Here is a 21336-nt window from a genome sequence, read left to right as displayed (position 1 = left end):
CACTAGGATTAATATGAAGAACATATTTATGTACAATGTAGTATGAAACAGTAACCCTCTTATACCTTTGTTATGCTGACTGTTAAGGTCTAAATGAATTTAATATTTCTAATATACATATGGTTGAATACAAACTCTAACTGGAAACAGTTATTCACCTTAAAGTACTCGGAGTCACCATACAGAGTGACTTAAAATGGGACATACAGGTAAACAACATGATCAGTGCAGCTAACAAGAAACTGTTTCTGTTACGCCGGCTCAAGCGATTTGGTGTTTCAATTGAAGACCTCACATCGGTCTATACAAATGTACCATCTATATCCGACCTACATTAGAATACGCAGCTCCCGCGTGGCACTCCTCACTGACAACAGCACAATCTGCAAGGCTCGAACGACTTCAAAGAAGAGCGTGTAGGATCATCCTGGGTATGCAGTACACAGACTACACCTCAGCTCTGACTTCACTCAACCTCAGCTCGCTCGCAGAACGGCGCACAAATCTCTGTCTGTCCTTCGCCAAAAAACTGTTCAAGTCGGAACTCAGGGACTGGCTACCCCCACTCAGGAGTCAAATCTCAGGAAGACTCACACGCAATGCCAACAAGTTGGACACGCCGATCTGTCGCACCAACAGACACAAAAACTCTGCCATTCCCTTTCTGACTGAACTGTTAAATAACTCAGAATGACCTTCAAAACAGTCCCCCTAATTATGTCGACTATTCGTGAATGTCTAGTCTGGACATAACAGCTGAACACTTGTCTTGGTCCTAGTGATATAAGACTAAAGGTCCTTGATATTTTGTAAATATTGTTTGTTAGCAATTACGATTTTAAACCATGTATCTTCTTAAATTACTGTACGTAACTCTTTGCGCAATTCTCCCTGGAGGAGTACATGTAAATTACCATCACAATTCAGACTTGATTTAAAGTCTGCGATATGGTATTTTAATAAAGATTTCAAGATTTCAAGATTAATTGCCTGTGCTCGGATGTATATGCTGTAAATATATGTTGACGCAGATCCAGGTAATGCCCTTTTCACATGTTTCTATGTCTGCGTCCTGAGGATAAATTTGCCTTTCCATACCCATGGCCTCTTGGTAGATATTATTAAGTGCTTTTATTTATTCATGAAACCTCAAGCTGCATTGCTAAGTGGAATGTAATATTTCTGATATATTCATGATATATGGATGAAAATTCTAATTGCCAGTGCTTGAATGTATATACGGGAATTACATGCAGTTGCTGACCATGGCAACGCAACTTTCAAATTTCTCTATGTCTGGATGACCCTGAGGATAAACCTGTCTTGCCATAACCAGGGCCTCTTGGCAGAGACTGAGCGCTTTACTATAATCCCCGAGCTTGAACCAGACTCCCCCTATGTTGCTAAGTGCCATAGCAATGCCAGGGTGTGCTGTACCCTGACCATAGATACTCCTGAACATCTGCAGTGCCTGTTCACAGTAGCTGATAGCTTGTCCATAATCACCCAGGTGTGGCCAGACAGACCCCAAGTTGTTTAGTGAGTTGGCAATATCAGGATGTGCTGTATTTTGACCATAGCTACTCCTGTACATCTGCAGTGCCTGTTCATAGTAGCTGATTGCTTTTCCATAATCACTGAGGTTTAGCCAGGCACGCCCCAGGTTGCTTAGTGAGATGGCAATACCAGGATGTGCTGTACTCTCACAATAGATACTCCTATACATCTGCAGTGCTTGTTCACAATAGCTGATAGATTTTTCGTAATCACCCAGATGGTTCCAGCTCTCCCCCAGATTGTTGAGGGAGTTGGCAATGCCCAAATGTGCTGTATTCTGACCATGGATACTCTTGCTCATCTGCAGTGACTGTTCATAGTATCCGATAGCTTTTTTGTGATCACCCAGGTGGTGCCAGGCTACCCCCAGGCTGTTGAGTAAGGTGGCAATGTGAGGATGTGCTGCAGTCTGGCCATAGATACTCCTGTAGATCTCCTGTGCCTGTTCATAGTACATGATTCCCTTCCTGTGATCACCCAAGTCACTGTACGCACCCCCCAGACCGATAAGTGAGGTGGCAATGTCAGAATGTGCTGTACCCTGACCATAGATACTCTTGCACATCTGCAGTGCCTGTTCATGGTATTCAAGTGTCTTCGTGAACTCGCCCAAATAACTCCAGGCTGTCCCCATGTTATTTAGTGAAGTGGCAATAAGAGGATGTGCTTTACTCTGACCATAGATACTCCTGTACATCTGTAGTGACTGTTTGTAGTATTGGAGTGCTTTCCTGTAATCACCCAGATTACCCCAGGCTAACCCCAGGTTGTTGAATGAAGTGGCAATGTCAGAATGTGCTGTACTCTGACCATAGATGGTTCCGAACATCTCCAGTGCCTGTTCAAGGTAGCCGATTGCTTTCCTATAATCACCAAGTTTACTAAGGGATTCTCCAAGGTTGTTTAATAAGGTGGCAATATCAGGGTGTGTGGTACTCTGACCATAGATACTCATTTTCATCTGCAGTGCCTGTTCATAGTAGCTGATAGCTTTCCTTTGATCACCCAAGTCACGGCAGACTCCCCCCAGGTTATTGAGTGATCCAGCAATGTCTGAATGTGCTGTACTCTGACCATAGATATTCCTGTTCATCTCCAGCGCCTGTTCATAGTATTTTAGAGCTTTCCTGTAATCGCCAAGACGTTGCCAGACTCCCCCTAGGTTGTTGAGTGAGGTGGCTGTTTTAGGATGTGCTGTACTCTGACCATAGATACTCCTGCACATCGGCAGTGCTTGTTCATAGTATTCGAGTGCTTTGCTGTAATCACCCAGGTGTTGCCAGGCTCCCGCCAGGCTGTTGAGTGAGGTGACAGTGTCTGGATGTGGGGTATTCTGACCATAGATACCCTTGAACATCTGTAGTGCCTGTTCACAGTAGCTGATTGCTTTCTTGTAACCACCCAGATGGAGCCAGACACTCCCCAGGCTGTTGAGTGCTGTGGCAGTTTCAGGATGTGTTTTAGTCTGACCATAAACTCTCCTGTACATCTGCAATGCCTGTTCATAGTAGTTCATAGCTTTCCTGTAATCACCCAGGTGGGTCCAGCTTTCCCCCAGGCTGTTGAGTTCGGTGGCTATGTCAGGATGTGCTGTGTTCTGTCCATAGATACTCCTCTTCATCTGCAGGCCCTGTTCCTGGTAGCTAACTGCTTCTCTGTAATAACCCAGATGGCTCCAGCTTCCCCCCAGGTTGCCGAGTGAGCTTGCAATGTGCAGATGTGCTGTATTCGGACCGTAAATACTCATGAGCATCTGCAGTGCCTGTTCATGGTAGTTGATCGCATTTCTGTAATCGCCCAGGTTACCCCAGGCCGTCCCCATGTTGTTGAGTGAGGCAGCAATGCTTGGATGTTCAGTAATCTGACCACAGATACTCCTGTCCATCTGCAGTGCCTGTTCATAGTAGCTGATAGCTTTTTTGTAATCACCCAGGTTACTACAGGCTGAACCCATGTGGCCAAGTGAGGAGGCAATGTTAGGATGTACTGCACTCTTACCTCGGGCACTCCTTTCCATCTGTAGTACCTGTTCATGGTAGCTAATTCCGTTTCTATAATCACCCATCCCTTGGTAAGCAAGTGCAGTATTGTGTAGCAGCTTCCTTTTTTCTATTCCCGTTCCCTCTGCTTTCTCCAGGGCCTTTTGATAGCAGCTCAGGGCCTCTTCATATTTGCATAACTCCAAGTGCATCGTTCCTCGCACGCTTGGGGAATTATCGTATAAATCAGACAGTAGATTAAGAATTGACTGATTTTCAGCCCATTCCTGGAGAACACGTTTCAAAGGAACCACTGTATAATAGTACCTGAAAAGCTGTTGCTCATTTGGTAGGTGGAAAACTAGTGTTAATGAACTTGATTGTACTTCATCATTGGTCTGTAGGGATGATCCCTGCCCATGCAGTGATGTTTCCATTGAGACCATAGCTGACAGGTTTTCCTTCTGTCCACCGTTTGCAATGTAGGTTCTAAGTCTGAGTTCTGCTGAGATGCTGGTAAGCACTGTCAGGTGGTGTGCGTTGTTGGGACTGATCACTTGTTGGTTTTCCATTTTTCCTATTGTCTCCCCAACTGTGGTCGGTATGATGCCGGAAGACAGTGCCAAGAAGTCCACCGCTAAAGCTGGGAAGCGGTAGAGTTCTTTCTTTACATCAATCAGCTTTGCAGTTATTGTTTCCTTATTTGTACTGCTGATCTTTTCCATATCTCCTTTCATCGTCTCCTTTGCCAGTTGCAGAGCCAGTTTACTCCCATCAGCTTGCAGTATCTCCATTGTGTTGACCATGTACGTGTCAGTCAAATTCTGGTCCCCTGCTATCAGGCATGGGTTTCTTAAGATAGTGGCAAGGTGATATCCTTCCTTCAGGTATAATGTGGCATCCTGTTGTAGTTTAGAAACCATGTTTTCTGGCGTGCAGATGAGTTCACTGGCTGGTTCTGTCTTAGTTCCTTGTCTGCCTAGTGGAGTCTTACTTGCCTTTGGCATGGAGCCGTCAAATGCAAACCCACGTGGTGTGACAGAGTCATAGTACCAGTTGTCAAGTGGATTTTTAGAGTAGAAGTCATTGAGAGATTTTATCCCCAGTGCTGGAAGGATAGTTTCTCCCAGGTTGACCACCTTGAGGTGTAGATAGTGGGTGAGTTTACGGAAATACACAAGACATTCTTCGTTTTCTTCTTCTACCAGGATGGCAAACTCCAGGTCTGAGTATGGAGTTACCAGTCCTGTGGCCTGTGAACCCAAACCTATCAGGGCATACTTACAGGGAGGGGGACCCATTAACCCAAGACACTCTTCTACAAGCAGGCTGATGAACTCCTTCCTTTGTTGTGCAATGTCCTCAAACAACTGCATGACAGCTTGAGCTCGTTTTGCCTCTATTTCTTTGACACATGGGTCATCCTCATCATGTACATAGGGATCCAGTTGCTGGTCAATGGTTTCCATCTCCAGCTTGATCTGGTCCCGCATCTCCTTCAGCTGTTTCTTGTGTCTTTCTGTGTCATCTTGGCTTACATCAGAATTAATGTCTAAGATACATTTGAGAAATGCCTTCTCTACTTCTCTAACAGCTGTTACTATGTTATCTATGAGGACTTGATCCTCTGACCTGGCTATTGCTGCATTGTAGAGCGCTGCTGCTTTAACAAAGTCTCCCCCGTCTCCTGTCTGCTGTCCTCGCTTACTGTAGACATCCCCCAACTTGCACAGGGGCTCCACCTCTCTCTGGTACTGCTGGGCTGTGGCATCTAAGGAGAATAGTTCTTTGCATTAATTGCTGGTATAGCATACGTTGTAGTTTACATCCATATGATGTATATGAAGAAAAATGCATTTGATGTATAAAAAGATGTCATCTTCATCAACTGCCCCCTGCATATAATGAAATCTTGTATGATTGTACATCTAATAGTATATGATTTTGATCATTTATTTACACAACTAAAGTATTTCTATTACAACTATAAATGTATACAAATGACAAGTGTATACAAATAAATTACTTAGTACATATTATAAGGATTTTGGGTTGGTAGATAGCTCTTTTGCTCGGAAAGAAGTGACATGAGATTTGGCCCCATAGTTTTTTCTTAACTTCTAAAGTCGACTTTCTTACCTTCAGTATGAACTTCCTTGAGAGCGGCTGCAAAGTGCTTCTCTGCTAACCATGATGTTTGCTGTATGAACCAATCCATCATATCATTAGCCTTTGCTAATCTACATACGTTTGAAACATATATCAAGACTTGGTATACAAAGGCATTGTGATATTGCACTGCTCACCTTTGCACGTAAGTACACACATTGAAAGTAAAATGTGATTGACAACTAAGAAGTGTTTTAGATTATGTGGTATTTGGCAGAAATCACAAAAGATTAGCTAGTGATACAGCAGTTTTGAAATTATACAGTTAATACAGTTGCAGGAAAAATGTCGGAGAAAAAAGTTGTTAGAGAAAAATCCTCTGAAAATACATTTCTAATAATGGAATTTACATCACATTCTCACAACTTGTCAGTTTCTGGAGAACTACATTTTAAGTGCAATTGCTTCTTATTTCAAGAGAGGGAACAGGCCAGATTATGGTCTACATGTACATGAAATTACTCACCATTTGGACTGCTTCCCTGGTCTTCTCCGTGTATCTGATGCGATGTTCCACAGCCAGTCTTGTCTCAGGATCCCCACATCTTGTAAGGGCCTTGTTGTACATGGCAGCTGCCTCCATGTAGAAGTCTCCCAGTCCATTTAGTACCTCAAGCTCCAAGACTATGTCACTGTTCTCGATTGCAGTCACTAATGTTTTTGTGTAATTCTGTTCCAAAGTGTTTTTGTCACTCCTATCCAATTTGTCACAAACTTCTTCAACCCTTAAGACATCTCTGTCAGCAGTACCCCAGTAGTCTGGAGTGTACCCCTGCAGCAGTTGTCTGGAGAGTTTCTCCATGTAGCCGATACGATGTTTCAGTGTTTGTCCCATGTCTGGATCTGTGCAGTGCAGTAGGGCAGCAGCATACAGGGCAGCAGCCTTGTCAAACTCTACTGAATCTTTAGTGCGCTTGGCCTTCTTAAGTCTGAGGTCTCCAAGACTTTTCAGGACTTCCACCTCCATAAAGGAATCCTTATCAAGAATTGATTCTCTCAATGCCTGACGATACCCAACTTCTTGTCCATCTTGACTCTTGACGCACTGCTCCAAGTTCTGTAGCTTCTTTACCAGACTGGTCATGTTGATATTAGACGTTTTCCCTATTTTTATCCTGGTGGTTGACCTACAGTAAATTGAGACGAAAATGCAATTCAGGACAGGCATTTCTTTGTTGCAGTGCACAGTTGTACCAAGCCCCAAGGAAGTCAGCCATGTTGTTGTGGTTTGTGTGTATTCATCCATGAGTGGATGGATTCTCTGGTACCCTTAGTTTCTTTCACGCCCAAATGAAAATGAAATGCACTGGCATGAATTACTCGAATTCCACTGCCTTCTTTGAGAAGAAGTGTAACTGAAAGGTCAAAGGGAAACAGAGTCTGAGGGAAAGTCTGACTCACTACTGTCGTTTCAGGGAGTCAATGCAAGTTTCCCTTCCAGTTCTGCTTTTGTGTTATCCTTTGTTCTTGTATCTTAATGTTACAATGTCAGAAAATCAAGTCAGTAAATGGATGTGGCATATGTTTACATCATGTACGAGTTTAGCATATATAGTTTGTATTAGCTAGAAGGCAAATATCAAGTCCTAGCAAAACCCAGTAACTTGCCAGGACAAAGGAGACATGTCTAAAATCATAATCTCATAGGCAAAGGAGAACCTGAGTGTGTACTGTTAGAACTCTGTGTACAGGAGAATGGACCAAATCTTACATGGATGTCTCGGTGTACAGGAGAATGGACCAAATCTTACATGGATGTCTGAGATGAGTCTGAGGCGTGTATGCATCTCACCTGGATGTCTGAGACGTATCTTAATGTCACCTGGATGTCTGAGACGTATCTTAATGTCACCTGGATGTCTGAGACGTGTCTTAATGTCACCTGGATGTCTGAGACGTGTCTAAATCTCACCTTGATGTCTGTGACATTTTAGATCTCACCTTGATGTCTGAAAAGTGTCTATATCTCTCCTCGATATCTGAGACCAGCGTTCTAGAAAACTCTAATAAGTGGGTCCAACTTTGTTTACTAGCAGAATTGTCTAATTATTAGACTTACCTGGATGTAAAATTTAAGTAAAAAATATGTGTCTAAATCAATCCTGGATGGTTTAGACATATTTAAATCTCACCTGAATGTCTGAAACCTTTTTTTATCTAACTCCCTTTGGATATCTGAGACGGGTCTAGTTCATTCTCATGCAGAGTCAAAGCTGCATCCAAGAACTCTAAGACGTGGATCCAACTCTGTTTAAAAGGGAATGATTTAATTATAAGACTTACCTGGATGTCCGAGATGTGTCTAAATCTCGCTGGGATCTCTGAAATGTGTCTAAATCTCGCTGGGATGTCTGAAAATGGTCTATTTTCCGTGTACTGAGTGAGAGTTCTGGTTCCCCCCTCTGACGCACTTCCGCTACTTTCCACTGAGTCATGTCTACGTCAAAAGTCTTTTGTATTGATAATTACCTACACCCTGCCCCAAGGCACTAAAACTCGCTACTCTTCTTTGGGAGAACGATTTATACAATAGAAGTTTGTCTTACTTAGGACTTTTGCTATGACCCTGCTGGGACTTAATTCCACTAAACAATGTCTGACATCAGCTTCTCACCTCACCTTACCGGTCCCATAGCCTCACCGGCCTTGGGGCAGCAATGTTAGCTTCAAAGGTAAACAAATGGTCCAGAATATGAACTTATCACCCCAAACGTATATATGTTTTCATCTGTATTCTTGCAGTACCATTGTATTCTGATAGACGGCATCTTGTATATGTTTGACCATTCCTTTTTGTTCGTATACCCCAGGAAGCTTCTAAGTTTTATTTGCTGCATGAAGAGACTTGCGTTTATGAGAGAAATGTGCCATGCTGCGAAGGCCACCGGGAACACCGAGATAGAGAACTGATGCCTACAAAGAAATTGATCTATATACATAGCAGAAGAATCTGATAGAAGGTAGAAGATATGGTAGAAGAATCTGTCAAATATGTCGGTGTGCGAGGGTGGAGTGTGTCTCAGTGTTCATAATCTATTAGTAGAAGAACAATGGCCTGGCCTGCCTACTCTCCATGCAGATTTACCTGTGGCCTAGGACAGTGTCCAAAGGGTCGGAACTGGCCACTGCTTTGGTCCTGTTAATGCTCCCTTATGCCAATGGCAAATCTGCTTGTAGATTTTGACCTGCATAAACTGGTATCTATGCTGCGATTACTGCAGACCCAATGCAAAACATAACAGGAAACTAACTTATATTCGCACCAAAGGTTTGTCATTGAATGTCGGTAACAATTATTAGGACATAAACTAGTAACCATAGTTACCAGTAACATTCGTGTAAATTTTCCTATATTATAGACCAAGCCATGTACATGGAATCTATCCCATGTAATCTAATGTAATCTTTTAACATTCTTCGGACTGGCTGTCCTCATTAATATTTCAGATTTCATCACTTAGCGGCATTCTCACAGATATTGATAATTATTTGCGTTTGAGGAACTAACTTTGTTACCTTGACGAACTAGCAAATAATTCAGTTTCTGTATTAACGCAGGTGTACCACAGGTGTGGGATCACGCACACAGGGCGTGATTCACGGGTGTATGGTAAGTATTAATAGTGCTACTGGAGTAGTATGTTCATTCGACGCTTGGCACGACACCCAGGAAACAACAAGATCGTTCGACGCGATGCGGTGTCCACGCACTCGCGCCCATCCTAACACTTGTGTTGGTGTTTCTTTGTGTGTGTGAAGAGTATGAAAGCATCGAGAGGGAGGACTGTGTAGGGGTGATGCAGGAATTACTTTGTCACACCTGTTTCTTTTGTTGTGTTTTTCACCTTAACTCCAAGCAGATGTGGGGTGCGATCGTAACGTGTCGATTGGCTTCCGAACAAGCTATACCAAACATCTCTCTTGGATTTGATAAAAATTCCACGTCCAAAGTCGACTGATTAGCCAGAGTGAAAGTCTTTTTAGTCTTTTACATTTACATGTAGATGCATATATGACCGTTTATATCAACAAAGTGATGACGAAATCATTTGCAGTAGGAAGGGGGCCTCTCAATGCTATTGTTGTAATTTATTATTTCAGTTTGTTGGCCGAATAAGGTGGTATTAAGTACTATGATATTGTATTGACAAACACACAAATGACTAATATAAATAACTTGGCAGAACTGTATTCTCACCCAGGAAATTAGCAGGAAGCACTAAAAGTAATCCGTCTATTGTTACTTGTGGCCGCCGCGCCCGTCATTAATATTTCAAACTTCATACCTGAACTCTAAGCTGAGGGATTACGTTTAACATACATTCTCATAATTCTACCAGGTGTCATTATACCGCCACCTCAAAAAACGTTGTTATAGAGGCCTTCTCAATATTGTTTTCAACACCTAAATATCTGAATTGTTTTACATTTAAGATATTTAACATTCGGTGTTCAAGACAATCTTGGGAAGACGTCTATACTAACGTTTTTGTAGGTGGCGGTATAATGACACCTGGTGGAATTATGATAGTCTATGTTATATTTACGTACAGGCGAGTAAGGTGTACGAAAAACGTGTTAACGAAGTAACAGGTAACAATATTGATAAATTGTACATTTTTATTTCATAATTTCTCGATTGCAGTCACTTAACAAGTAGTTGCAAGAAAGAATACATGTAAAAGGAGACGTTCAAGGAAACAGGTTCCCGTTGCTAGGTAACCACTGTTCCTTTTGTCCGTTTGTTTGCCAACTCTTGACTCAAAGCAACAGTTGGGCCACTTTATTTTTGCAACAACGCGGGGAGGTCTGGTGTGACGGCAATTTCGAAGTAAACGGACGGGGTGCATTGTGTGCGTAAACTCGTGCCGCACATGGGTTTATGCAAAATACCTATTTTGTAGTACAAATAGTAATAAGCATAAAGTTGCGGCATTGTCACTGTGTCTCTGTTCTCGTCTATTTTGGACATGTTTCTTACCCATTGTTGCAATGGTTTCATCCCATGATACATGTCTATATTATACACATCATACAAGTGGTATACACAATAGAAGTCTTGCAGTCATCATCAGTGATATCTGAGCTGCCCCGTAGATGTACCTGAGACAGTGGTGGTGACGTTTTTTTTTTAGAAAACTGTTGGTCGCACGACGATCGGCTTCAGTTAGATTCAATCGGACAGAAGCTAATTACGACTTTTTTTTGTCTTTTAGAACTTTTTTTGTGTGTAAACAGTCGATATAGGCACGCTTGAGAAGTGAACAGTCGGAACAGCCATACTTCAGAAGTGAACAGTCAGACAAGCGGTGCCTCCCCTCCGTCGGGGAGGGTGTGTTGTGCTCTTTTACATATTTCTACTGGAGTAATTCAAACGGAAGGAAGCCCAGGACAATGTCCGCCTTGCGTCTGTTCTGTATCGTTGTGATCGCATCTTCATGTCAAATACTAAATACCTACATCACCATCGGTCTCGGACAAGGTAAGAATTGACTTTTAAAATAACGGTAAACCGCATGCAAAAAATGCATCGTATAATAGTAAATCATGTTTTAGACAGACCATGTTAGGAAGACAAATACTTCTCCATTCTAGGTGATTTTCTGTATGGTTTTCGTAGAGCTGAATGTATCTCCCCGTACGCTTGAAAGGCAGATTTTCGGCCGATCAGAAAGCTGGAAACGTGGACAGTAGGGCTGGGTATCGGTACAGCGTACCGGTACAAAACCGGTTTGTCTTATTGGACCGGTCCAGAAAAACCGGACCTGAAAAAAATAGGTGGACCGGATGTTGGACCGATTAGAAAATTAACATATCATTTTATCAGGCATTCACACGTTTTTGGCGCTTGCAGTTGGAAGAAAATGACAAGAGTGAAGTAGAGTAGAGTTTATAGTAATTTCTACCAAGGTTTACAGTCAATCGTACAGGTGCAGTTAGCGTTGTAGTGTTTTAAAACGCCAGTTTAAGTCTAATACTCCACCAGACAGATTTCTGTCTAGTGAAATGGACCATTGGTATGAGTCATACTGAATCAGGTTCAGGTCCGGACCTGGACCTGATCCTTTGGACCTGAACCGGACCTGGACCTGAATTTTCTGTACCGGTACCCAGCCCTAGTGGACAGCATGTTATAGCTCCCATTTTTTCTGAGTTTTTATTGGATCCGAAACAAACGTCGACATAAACAGAATGTTTTCTTTTGTGGCAAACATAACAAAAGTTGACTGAACACATTGCATGAGGGTATTACCTATAACGTTAGCTGTATGACTATGGGACGGTCTATCAAGAAATAGTACCGTGTCTTCCTACGCCTTGCATCAATGTTTCATAAATATGATCACCAAATATTCTACGGCAGCTGCGGGATAATAATGCAGATTTGAATCAGAAAAGCAGAAATTGTGCATGGCCCATTGGCCCGACATTCGTATAAGAGACGCAGAGTTCCACAGTTGGGCGTTGAAGAGTCGACGACGTCCCAACCAATGCACAAGCAGCAGAGCGTTGATATAAAATTTGGTTAACCGTAAAGCGCAACACAAATTCGGTCGGTACCAGGATATGCTAGCAGTCGGACGCACAGCAATTCTTACGGAGTTCAAAAACGTCAATGACAGACCAAGTCTGATGAGGGGCCTGCTTCTTGCTTTTCTGTTCTTCAGTTGCCTGCCCTTGGTCAACGGTAGGAAATTTTGGTGTTTGCATGTACATGTCAGGGTAGATAATTCCGACCTGGTAGAAGCAGCGATTCTGATGTCGAGATCCCGATCGGAGTTTGATCGCGGTCATTCTCTGTCGCCAGAACGGATCTTGATCAGAATCTTTGCCGGAACAATTGGCAATTCTACCTTCTAACGTTTAATTTCGTGTGTTCCCGTGGCTACCCACCACCAGCGCGCACGCACAAACACACACACGCACACTCAGATACACACACACACACACACTCAGATACACACAGGATATTCTTATTAGATTGATTTGCTGATTGATTGATTAATTGAATGGTTCGTTGATTGATGGATGGATCGATCGAGTACAGTAGCTCTAAACCAGTGGGATATTCTCCGCTGCAGCTCTGATTATGAAAACCGTTTTCAACTGATAAGCTCTCGTAAACATATTCACAGACGAACAAAAAGCCTTAAATTTCCAGAACCCACGAATTATAGAAAAAGTGGGGCTTTTCGTCTACTTCAGTTTCCAGACAAGAAGTCAAATTTACCCAGTCTGTCTACAAATAGCAAACACTAGTATTTGAATAGTCTCTTTTTACAACAATGATTAAGCACTGTCCATTGTCACATATATGATCTAGCTCTTATTGTTCTAGAAATTAGGATGTCAAATTTCATTCTATATTCATAATCTGCATATGTACTATGTTTAATACTTGTTTTAGTAATTAGGATGATAAGTTTGTTTCTTCTTTTTTTGCCATATATTGTACCGTGTACGATCGTTGCGCAATAATTTTTTCTTCTTTTATGTCCCTTGTGTAAGCTTTACCATGTGCCAGCCTCCCGGCATAAATTCCTTTATATCCATTGTTATTGAAGCCGCTTCTCTTCAATAGTTCTACATTCCAGAGTAAGAAAATAAACACAATTAACTGTTTACACCATGCGAGACCATCACGTTTGCATAAACATATCTTTCCTTTAACAAGCATGGTGATCGCGCTACGCGTCAGTGAATTGGGGGCGTTGAAAAGAGTAGGCTCCGTGACTTCTTGCCTAACTGAATGGGTTACTAAGAGCTGTGTAACTAAAGGTGGGGTCACACCTGCGTATATATTTAAGTCCGTATGAGGCGCGCATGGGAGTATTTGCCTCCACCAGGCCCCACAGGCCGTTGGAAAAATAATAGAAATTGGACAAACGTAATCAGGTAACATGTCAGACGAGTTAGCTGGGTCGCTAACCATACTTCTCGGTCAGCTAACTCATCTGGCATGTTATGTATCTATATTTGTCCAATTTGTATCTATATTTGTCCAATTTGTACTATTTTCCCCGCGACCTGTGGAGCCTGGTAGAGACTAAGAGCTTCACACGCACCTCAAACGGACTTGAATATATACGCATGTGTGAACCCACCTTTAAGAAATTTTAGGTACTGAGATACAGGTACGCGGGTTTAGGGTACGGACTGGCACGAGTGAAGGTTTGGTTGAGTAGCTGTATTAATTGTGCGTGTCTGGGTGTGTCTACTCCTCTCACTCATGCACAGCACATTAAAATGTATCTGTCAATTATTCTCTTGTTGCGACCTGTACTTATCACAGTGTGTGTATATGTACAATTTGCATATATCTCCACTATAACAGATAAGCGAGGAGAAGTTGAATTTATCCAGCAATAGTCTCATGTTGTATCTGTGAACTGTATCTTTTCAACATGTCTTGTTGTGACCTGTACTTAGCCCGGTGTGGCAAAAATGTGCAATAAAGGTCTTCATTCATTCATTCATTATATGTACAAAAGAGGTCTTTATTCATGAATGATCTATTTGACCGTGTTTGGTACCGTTTTGTGGTGAATGATGGTGAACACGAAATGATGCAATCATATACTAGTAGTACTTAGTCGATAGAGGTTAGACTTATGAAATATTTTCGGCATATACACGTGTAGTATTTGTATTATTCTACCTATCATCTATAAGTGCGAACTGCATTGTACTTCTGTAATTTAGCCTTTAGCCACTGGAGAAGCTGTGCATAGCGAAATCGGTTTGGCCGACAGGCTGAATAAAAGTTCAAAACATGAACTCCAGATGTCTTACTGAGGGACGACTGCAATGCGTAAGATGTTAGTAACTTGAGGAATGAGTCTACTCTACTATATATGGCGAAAGAACCTGTAACCACTGTATTGCAAAACCGGTGGAAGACGAAATACATTTTATTATTGTGCGTGTCTGGGTGTGTCTACCATTTATTTCTAACTACCTCTGTAATGCCTAGGAAAGAAATGAGTTATTTGAAGAGGCATGCAAAGCACACAAACATTTCCAAACGCTTACCGACGAAAACAAAACTATAACGCTGTTAACGTCACCCACTCATCATAGAAAAAGTGGGACACTTCGTCTTCCACTGCTTCCAGCAAAGAAATCAAACCCAAATGCGTAGATTGTAGCTCTCAGCAGTCCATATCATTGATAGAATAGTCACTTGTCTGCACTTGTCACCATTGTTATCTATACCAAAGTATTTCATTTTATGTATGTTTACTATATTTTCTGTATGTTGCATGTTGCAATTAGCCCTCGGGCAAGAACTTGCAAATATATTCACATAGATTTTGTGTCTCACATGCACTATAAGTTGCTATCATCTATGTTTGACTACAGGCCTAGCGTGTCCCAATGGCTACTCGTACCTCGCACACAATCACCGGTGCTACCGCGCGTACGACGAAGAGCAAACCTTCGATGAGGCTTCGGTGACCTGCCAAGCTGACGGCGGCACACTGGCCATGCCTCGCGACGACACCACCAACGCCTTCCTCGTCGACTTGAAGAACACCGCGAACGCGGACAAGCACTTCTACTTCGGACTGGACAGCAATGACGGGTCGTGGAATTTCGTGGATGGAGGAGAGCTGAATTATACCGACTGGGGCGCTGGGCAGCCGAGTAACTTAGGTGGAATATTTAATTCTTACTTTACACAGTAATTTGTTTCAACTTGTATTTATTCATGGGAGCTCAAATCGGCCTGCAGGCCGCTTTTCATTGAGGTCATGAGAGAGGTAAGAGTCAGATGAAATATAACAGAGATACACCTTTCACCGATTCCTATAAAATCTATCAACATATACATGGTACAAAACATCAGTAGACCAAAAGCTCAGCGTTCACAGTCCGTGTCTGTTCGTTTTGGTCATTTCTTTTACTCCAAGAGCCTCTTATTAAAGCAGGTCAGATTAGGTGTCGTACGTGTTGTCTGTATTTGTTTATTTTATGTTTGCTTGATAAAATATAATAGGTGGAAACGAGAAATGCGCCGAGTACTTCCCTGCAACCCGTGTCGATGACGGCGAGAGAAATAAGTGGAACGACCATTACTGCTGGGAAAACCGTGGCTTCATCTGCGAGACTGGTAAGTTTTGTATATAATAAATTACTTTTCATTAGTTTGCACGTGTGCCTTGTCGAATATTGTTTGAGTGGCGGTGAGAATATCTTCCTCTTCTCCTTCGAGCTCGCCCAGAATCTTTCCATGACTCCCTTATGTCGGCCCGTTTTATTTTGTTTTCTATTTTTCTTTCGGACAGACGAGGACAATGTGGCACTGCACTTAAGTTAGTAACTTATATTAACAGTGCCACACACACCACAGTACAGACAAAGGGTAAAAGTAGACTTTTTTTACCTCCCCAACCGAAGTCAGGCACTCATTTTGATACCTGGGTGAAGTGAGTTACCAGAACTTTACGCAACTTAATTATGACGCGGCCCATTTTCTAATGTGATAATTTGTGGTATCCAATAAAATTTCTGACCACAACACCTATATCAGAGGCTCTAAGTATTTCTTTGTCTCCCCCAGGCCCCCGCCCGTACACGGACCGAAACGGAACCCGGTACAACGTGTTCGCGGTGAGCATGACGTACAGCGACGCTAGCCACGCATGCGCAGCAGACGGAGGCCGGCTTGCCGATGTGACGTCACAGGACCTGCAGGACTTCCTGGTGGCCATGATCGAGGAGGTTGGTGCTGGTGGGGATTTCTGGATCGGACTTCAGCACGTGGCTGTAAGTGTCACTCAAGATGTGCTTTTCGTGTGTTTCCTCCCCATTTATCGTATATTTCATTTCTTTCTAAGCTATTCCTCATCTTCTGTTCTTTGACTTTTACAAAGATGGATTAGAATATGCTGTATTTGTTCGCAAAGAAATCCCGGCCTTTTTCTTCTTTCGAACGTTGTGTTATGTACCTCATTGTCAGTGTTGTGAATTACCATTAACTGGACATTGATGAGAAGCTGTAAGTGTCACAGAAGATGAGACTGTACTAGTTACTCTCAATTTTTGTATGTCCCAATTCTTTCTGTCCCTCCTGTTCTGTTGTATGCACTTCAAGTTGAATGCACTTAGCAGAATCTGATTCTTGTGTTGGATTAACATCACACACACACACACACACACACACACACACACAGAGGTGGGAGAGAGAGAGAGAGAGATGAAGTATCTGAGTCCTATACTTTTGTATGCAGTCTGTACTTAACCCAGTACAGTAGGTATACCTGCACAATAAAAGGTATGCATCACATTATGCAGGGAGGGTGGACCTGGTCTGATGGAACAGCGGTAAGCGACTGTAGCTTCTCCAACTGGGCGGCAGGAGAGCCGGACAGCGCCGACCAGGCGTGTGGGAGACTCCGGGCGTCTGGGGGGTTCAAATGGGACGGCACGGGCTGTGGTGAACAACAGTCCTTCATCTGCCAAATAGGTACTTTCAAGTCTGTATTATATGTTTGGTGTAATTACTCTCCAAGCAGAGGTATGGCTCCGGCTGTTTTTTTAGTTATTTTTATCGGGCTTTCTATTTTGTATTTTATCTTGCTGTGTCAAAACTGGTGTACTTCAAGAAAAATGACAAAATAGAAAACCTCTGCTTGGAGAGTATGGTGTAATGAAGTTTGATATGATTGTGTTTGATATGATTGTATTTGATATGATTGACGAATGTGTACTAAATGTACTTTAATGAGTTGCCCGTAAATCAATGGTTGTATTCCGTTCTTTGATTTGTATAACGTATAAAGTATAATGTAGATTCATCAAAGAATAGATTCTACTTATTCTACTGATCAAGTATAATGGCGATCTCAATAAACAAACAAACAAACTTTGCTGTGAGTTTATTGAACGGTTTAATCCTATAGCTACGAATCAAATATGTCAAATGAATGTTGCTGTTTGTACTTTACCAGGTCCTGGTGAGGAGAGCGCCTGCGGACCGCCTGAAGGTAATGTCTCATATACTGTGTCATGATATGTACTAATTAAAGTATTTGTAAGGGTATGTGGCTTCGTTAAGGTGGACTCTCACTGCGCTTGGGGCACCGGTGCGGCACTGTGGGGTTCGTTCACTGCGGCACGGTTTTTTTTTATTTTCGCGATTTTTATGATTTAGCTATTGCGTACTACGCAAAATTATGACTTAGAACACAACAAAATACACAAAATGGAAGAAAATTCGTTCTTTAGCTCTGAAATTCGTTGAGTCATCTACGAATCCCGCAGTGCCGCACCGGTGCCCCAATTGCAGTGAGAGTCCACCTTATTTTTCCGTTTTAAAAATACAGGCGCTTGGAGATAATTAGTACGTACAACTTCCATGCTTCGGCATTACCCATGGTTAACGATTCTGTTTTCTCTCCCCAGTATGGCTGACACAGGACCCGTCGTGGGTTGTGGACTCCGCCGGCACACCGCGGGTCCACAGTGGGGTGACATACGACGCCACAAAAGCCTTGGATGGAGACACTGTGACCTACTGGAACCCCCAAGGTATCGACAACAACCGGTACATCGTATTGGACCTCACGGCACCCCAAACTCTGACCAGTGTCGCCGTCAACAACTACGGAGACACCGGTCATGACATCGCAGCGTTCACGCTGCAAAATTCGCAGGTTTGTTGATTTGACTAATATATATATAGTATACGGATGACATCCTCTGGGAATGCTAAAACTGATGCGAGTGTGCGAATAAAAAAGCTTGGCCAAGAAAGTTGCCTTTGTAATGAAATCTAAGTGGGCAGGAAGGTTTTAAGAACAAATGAGAGTACAGAGTATGGTATACCGCATGGACAACACATTCATCATTGGTGACCTTGGAATTGACGTTGCCATTCTATGACATTAGTAACGTTATACATTTTCCAATATTTTTTCTACGGCATAGATTTACTCAATTTGCTGCTTTGTACGATTTACAACCCCAACCACAAACCGCCTTGCCGCCAATCCATAGATCGGGAGCCCGTACAGTTGGGATGACGTAGTATCCGTCGATGACGTACAGGGAGGGACGAACCAGCGTCAGGAGTTCGGCGGTTTCCAGGCAACAGCGCGGTACTGGAGGTTCGTCATCACTCGGACCCACTCGGGCGACCAGCCATGGCTCGCGGAACTGAACTTCAAAGGGATCGCAGGAAGTAAGTAATTTTGTTACATCCATCCACCCTGCGCGCGCACACGCACGCACGCACGCACGCACGCACGCGCAAACACACACACACACACACACACACACACATACATACACACGCATACACATACACACACACACAAACTCACACACACACGCACGCACACACACACAGGTAGAATCTCACGTATATCCATAATAAATTATCATATGAATTTTGAAGGTGCCACCAGACTACATTTTTCCCTATTTAAAACTACAGGTGTGCTTTTCTTCAGGTCGGAGTAGCTAGATGTAATCAATCTAAAATCAAGAAATTTTCAAACGTCCCAACACAGTACAGTAGCGGATGGAAGGCGAATCCTCTAGCCACTTGCCCATTCTCCTGACCACTTTACCATACACTCTACCCCATTGCCCCTAGGCAGGTCTGGAATATTGAATTCAAAATCATAGAAAAGATTTAAGAACTCTTTTTCACACAGTGATCCCCTGTCCCCTGGGGTACTTGCGGTGCGGAGGGGGACAGGTTGCCTGCATCAAGGCGTGGCATTGGTGTGACGGGCGGACCGAGTGTTCAGACGGGAGTGACGAAGAAAGTTGTGGTGAGTTGTAGTCTCCATGCAAATCTTTCGGTGGGTTAGAGAGTATCCATCACATGTCAAGGGAAGACTAGAAAAGGCCCTTGTAAGGAAACTTACATTGGTGAGACGGAACGTGCTCTAAAAACTAGGTTCCTCGAGCATCGGCGTCCTAGCTCGGTCAAATCATCTGAGGTGGCGCAACATATACATATAGAGTCTCCGGGACATTCCATTTCGTTGGACAATGTCAAAATCCTAGACTCGGAACAGGATTTCCTTGCCCGAGGAGTGAAGGAGGCAGTGCACATTAGAGCCCACCGGCCCACGCTCAACAGAGACGGGGGGCGGCATAGACTTTCTGATACTTATGACCCCCTCCTGCAAAAGTGGCGTGTTCCTGACGTTACTGCTGGAGATAGAGTGGGTCTTTCTGTGAACAAGGTCGACGGAGTTCGACCGAAAATTTAGGGTAAGTCCCTATATTAATTCAGTGTTGGAAAGAAAGTTTAGCAATTTCTATAATGTATTCTACCAACACAGATGAACTTTCATGCATGTATAAGTAGTGTTAAGGTGTTTAAAGCATGTGAAACTGCGATGACCAATGCAATATCCATCTCGTTCTAACTTTCAGAGTGCAAGCCGATTCCTGGACATTTCAACCTGGGCGGCAGACTCGCGATGCTACCCAATCAGCTGGGCCAGACGACATTCGGGGAGATCCAGAACTCCTCCGTGGCAGAACTGCTGCTCAACAGCTCGTACTCCAACCCAGGGGGTGTCCACCCTGAGTTCGGAGAGTTTGTCTCGACAGTCATCTTCCCGCGATGCAATATCTCCGGAGAGAACAGTTTACACTGCTCTTCGTCCGGAAGTGCGGACAGCACAACTTCGTGCACGTGAGTATTGTGATTTGAGGGAACTGTGACTACATTCACCCTTTGGTATTTAGGGCGCGGTCACAGAGGTCGGGTGATACTAGTAACCGTACGATTTTGATGCCATATGATTTTCAACCATCTTTCCCGTGATGCAATATCTCTGGAGAGAATAGTGTACACTGCTCTTCGTCCGGAAGTGCGGACAGCACAACTTCGTGCACGTGTGAACGTTGTGCGTCGATGGTTTATAATCAAAGAGAAATCTAAGAAATCCATTGTTGCATTTTGAAAAGCGACATGTTTGATTTTATTGACTTCTGGTCATCAAGACTCAAGACAATTGCCAAATAACAGTTTCTGAAGTAACTGGATATGCTTTTCAGAAACGATCAGATAGCACCCACTAGCTTTGTTCGTCAGTGAAACTTGATTGAAGAGTAGGTTCTACACCTAGCTATGAACTGATATGCAAAGGAAGCAAAAACAAGTTTAGATAGTCCAATGGGCAACTCAAGTTAGACAATGTGAAGGTTGATAAGCCTATCGTTTCCTGTTGTTTGAGTACAGGAGCTACAATCACATTTAGTCTGTATGAACCTGCCACACGTGCAAGGTAAAATAAAACGCTGTAAAGACTCCATTCGATCGGTACCAAATCTACTACATACATGCATACATATGTTTCCTAGTGGCACACAGCTGCTTCCGTGCCGTTCGTGGTGTGAGGAGGTCCTCAAGGCGGCTGATGACGGAATAAGGACCATGCTGCCTCGGTGCGAGTTGTTTCCTCTACCGCAACATGGCTGCTGGAACCCTGAGCCAGAGACGGAGAACAACGAAGGTAAGGGCGCGGTCACGTAGGTCGTGCGATCGTCGTACGATCGGTAGCATTGAGTTTTGCATTTTGGAGGACAAAAATGTATATCTCCTACAAAGTTCAACTGTCTTGACTTTTGATACCAAAGTGCTGTGTTTTGGATCCATGTC

At 43.1% G+C, this 21336-nt stretch overlaps 2 protein-coding genes across 2 annotated transcripts in view; one reads left to right on the top strand and one right to left on the bottom strand.

The window, feature by feature from the left end:
• Positions 1 to 989: 989 nt before the first annotated feature.
• On the bottom strand, positions 990 to 6462 carry LOC118431267 (tetratricopeptide repeat protein 28-like). The gene is made up of 3 exons (XM_035842381.1): positions 6172 to 6462; positions 5676 to 5736; positions 990 to 5307 (listed from the first exon to the last, which is right to left on the bottom strand). Exons 1-3 carry the CDS (start codon positions 6286 to 6288, stop codon positions 1247 to 1249), a joined length of 4239 nt encoding a protein of 1412 aa, XP_035698274.1. The 5' UTR covers positions 6289 to 6462; the 3' UTR covers positions 990 to 1246.
• A 4637-nt stretch (positions 6463 to 11099) lies between these two features.
• LOC118431627 overlaps positions 11100 to 21336 on the top strand; it is a 22120-nt gene continuing 11883 nt past the window's right edge. Inside the window, exons 1-11 of the mRNA XM_035842868.1 lie at positions 11100 to 11187; positions 15069 to 15353; positions 15706 to 15819; positions 16270 to 16475; positions 17004 to 17175; positions 17660 to 17695; positions 18114 to 18364; positions 18708 to 18891; positions 19370 to 19489; positions 20103 to 20367; positions 21039 to 21190. Coding sequence (XP_035698761.1) covers positions 11100 to 11187; positions 15069 to 15353; positions 15706 to 15819; positions 16270 to 16475; positions 17004 to 17175; positions 17660 to 17695; positions 18114 to 18364; positions 18708 to 18891; positions 19370 to 19489; positions 20103 to 20367; positions 21039 to 21190 — 1873 coding nt within the window. The remainder of the gene's footprint in view (positions 11188 to 15068; positions 15354 to 15705; positions 15820 to 16269; positions 16476 to 17003; positions 17176 to 17659; positions 17696 to 18113; positions 18365 to 18707; positions 18892 to 19369; positions 19490 to 20102; positions 20368 to 21038; positions 21191 to 21336) is intronic.

Source organism: Branchiostoma floridae, chromosome 15, assembly GCF_000003815.2.
Source record: "Branchiostoma floridae strain S238N-H82 chromosome 15, Bfl_VNyyK, whole genome shotgun sequence".
NCBI lineage: Eukaryota > Metazoa > Chordata > Leptocardii > Amphioxiformes > Branchiostomatidae > Branchiostoma > Branchiostoma floridae.
Note: the sequence above shows the minus strand (reverse complement) of the source record. Positions and strands in the feature narration are given on the sequence as shown.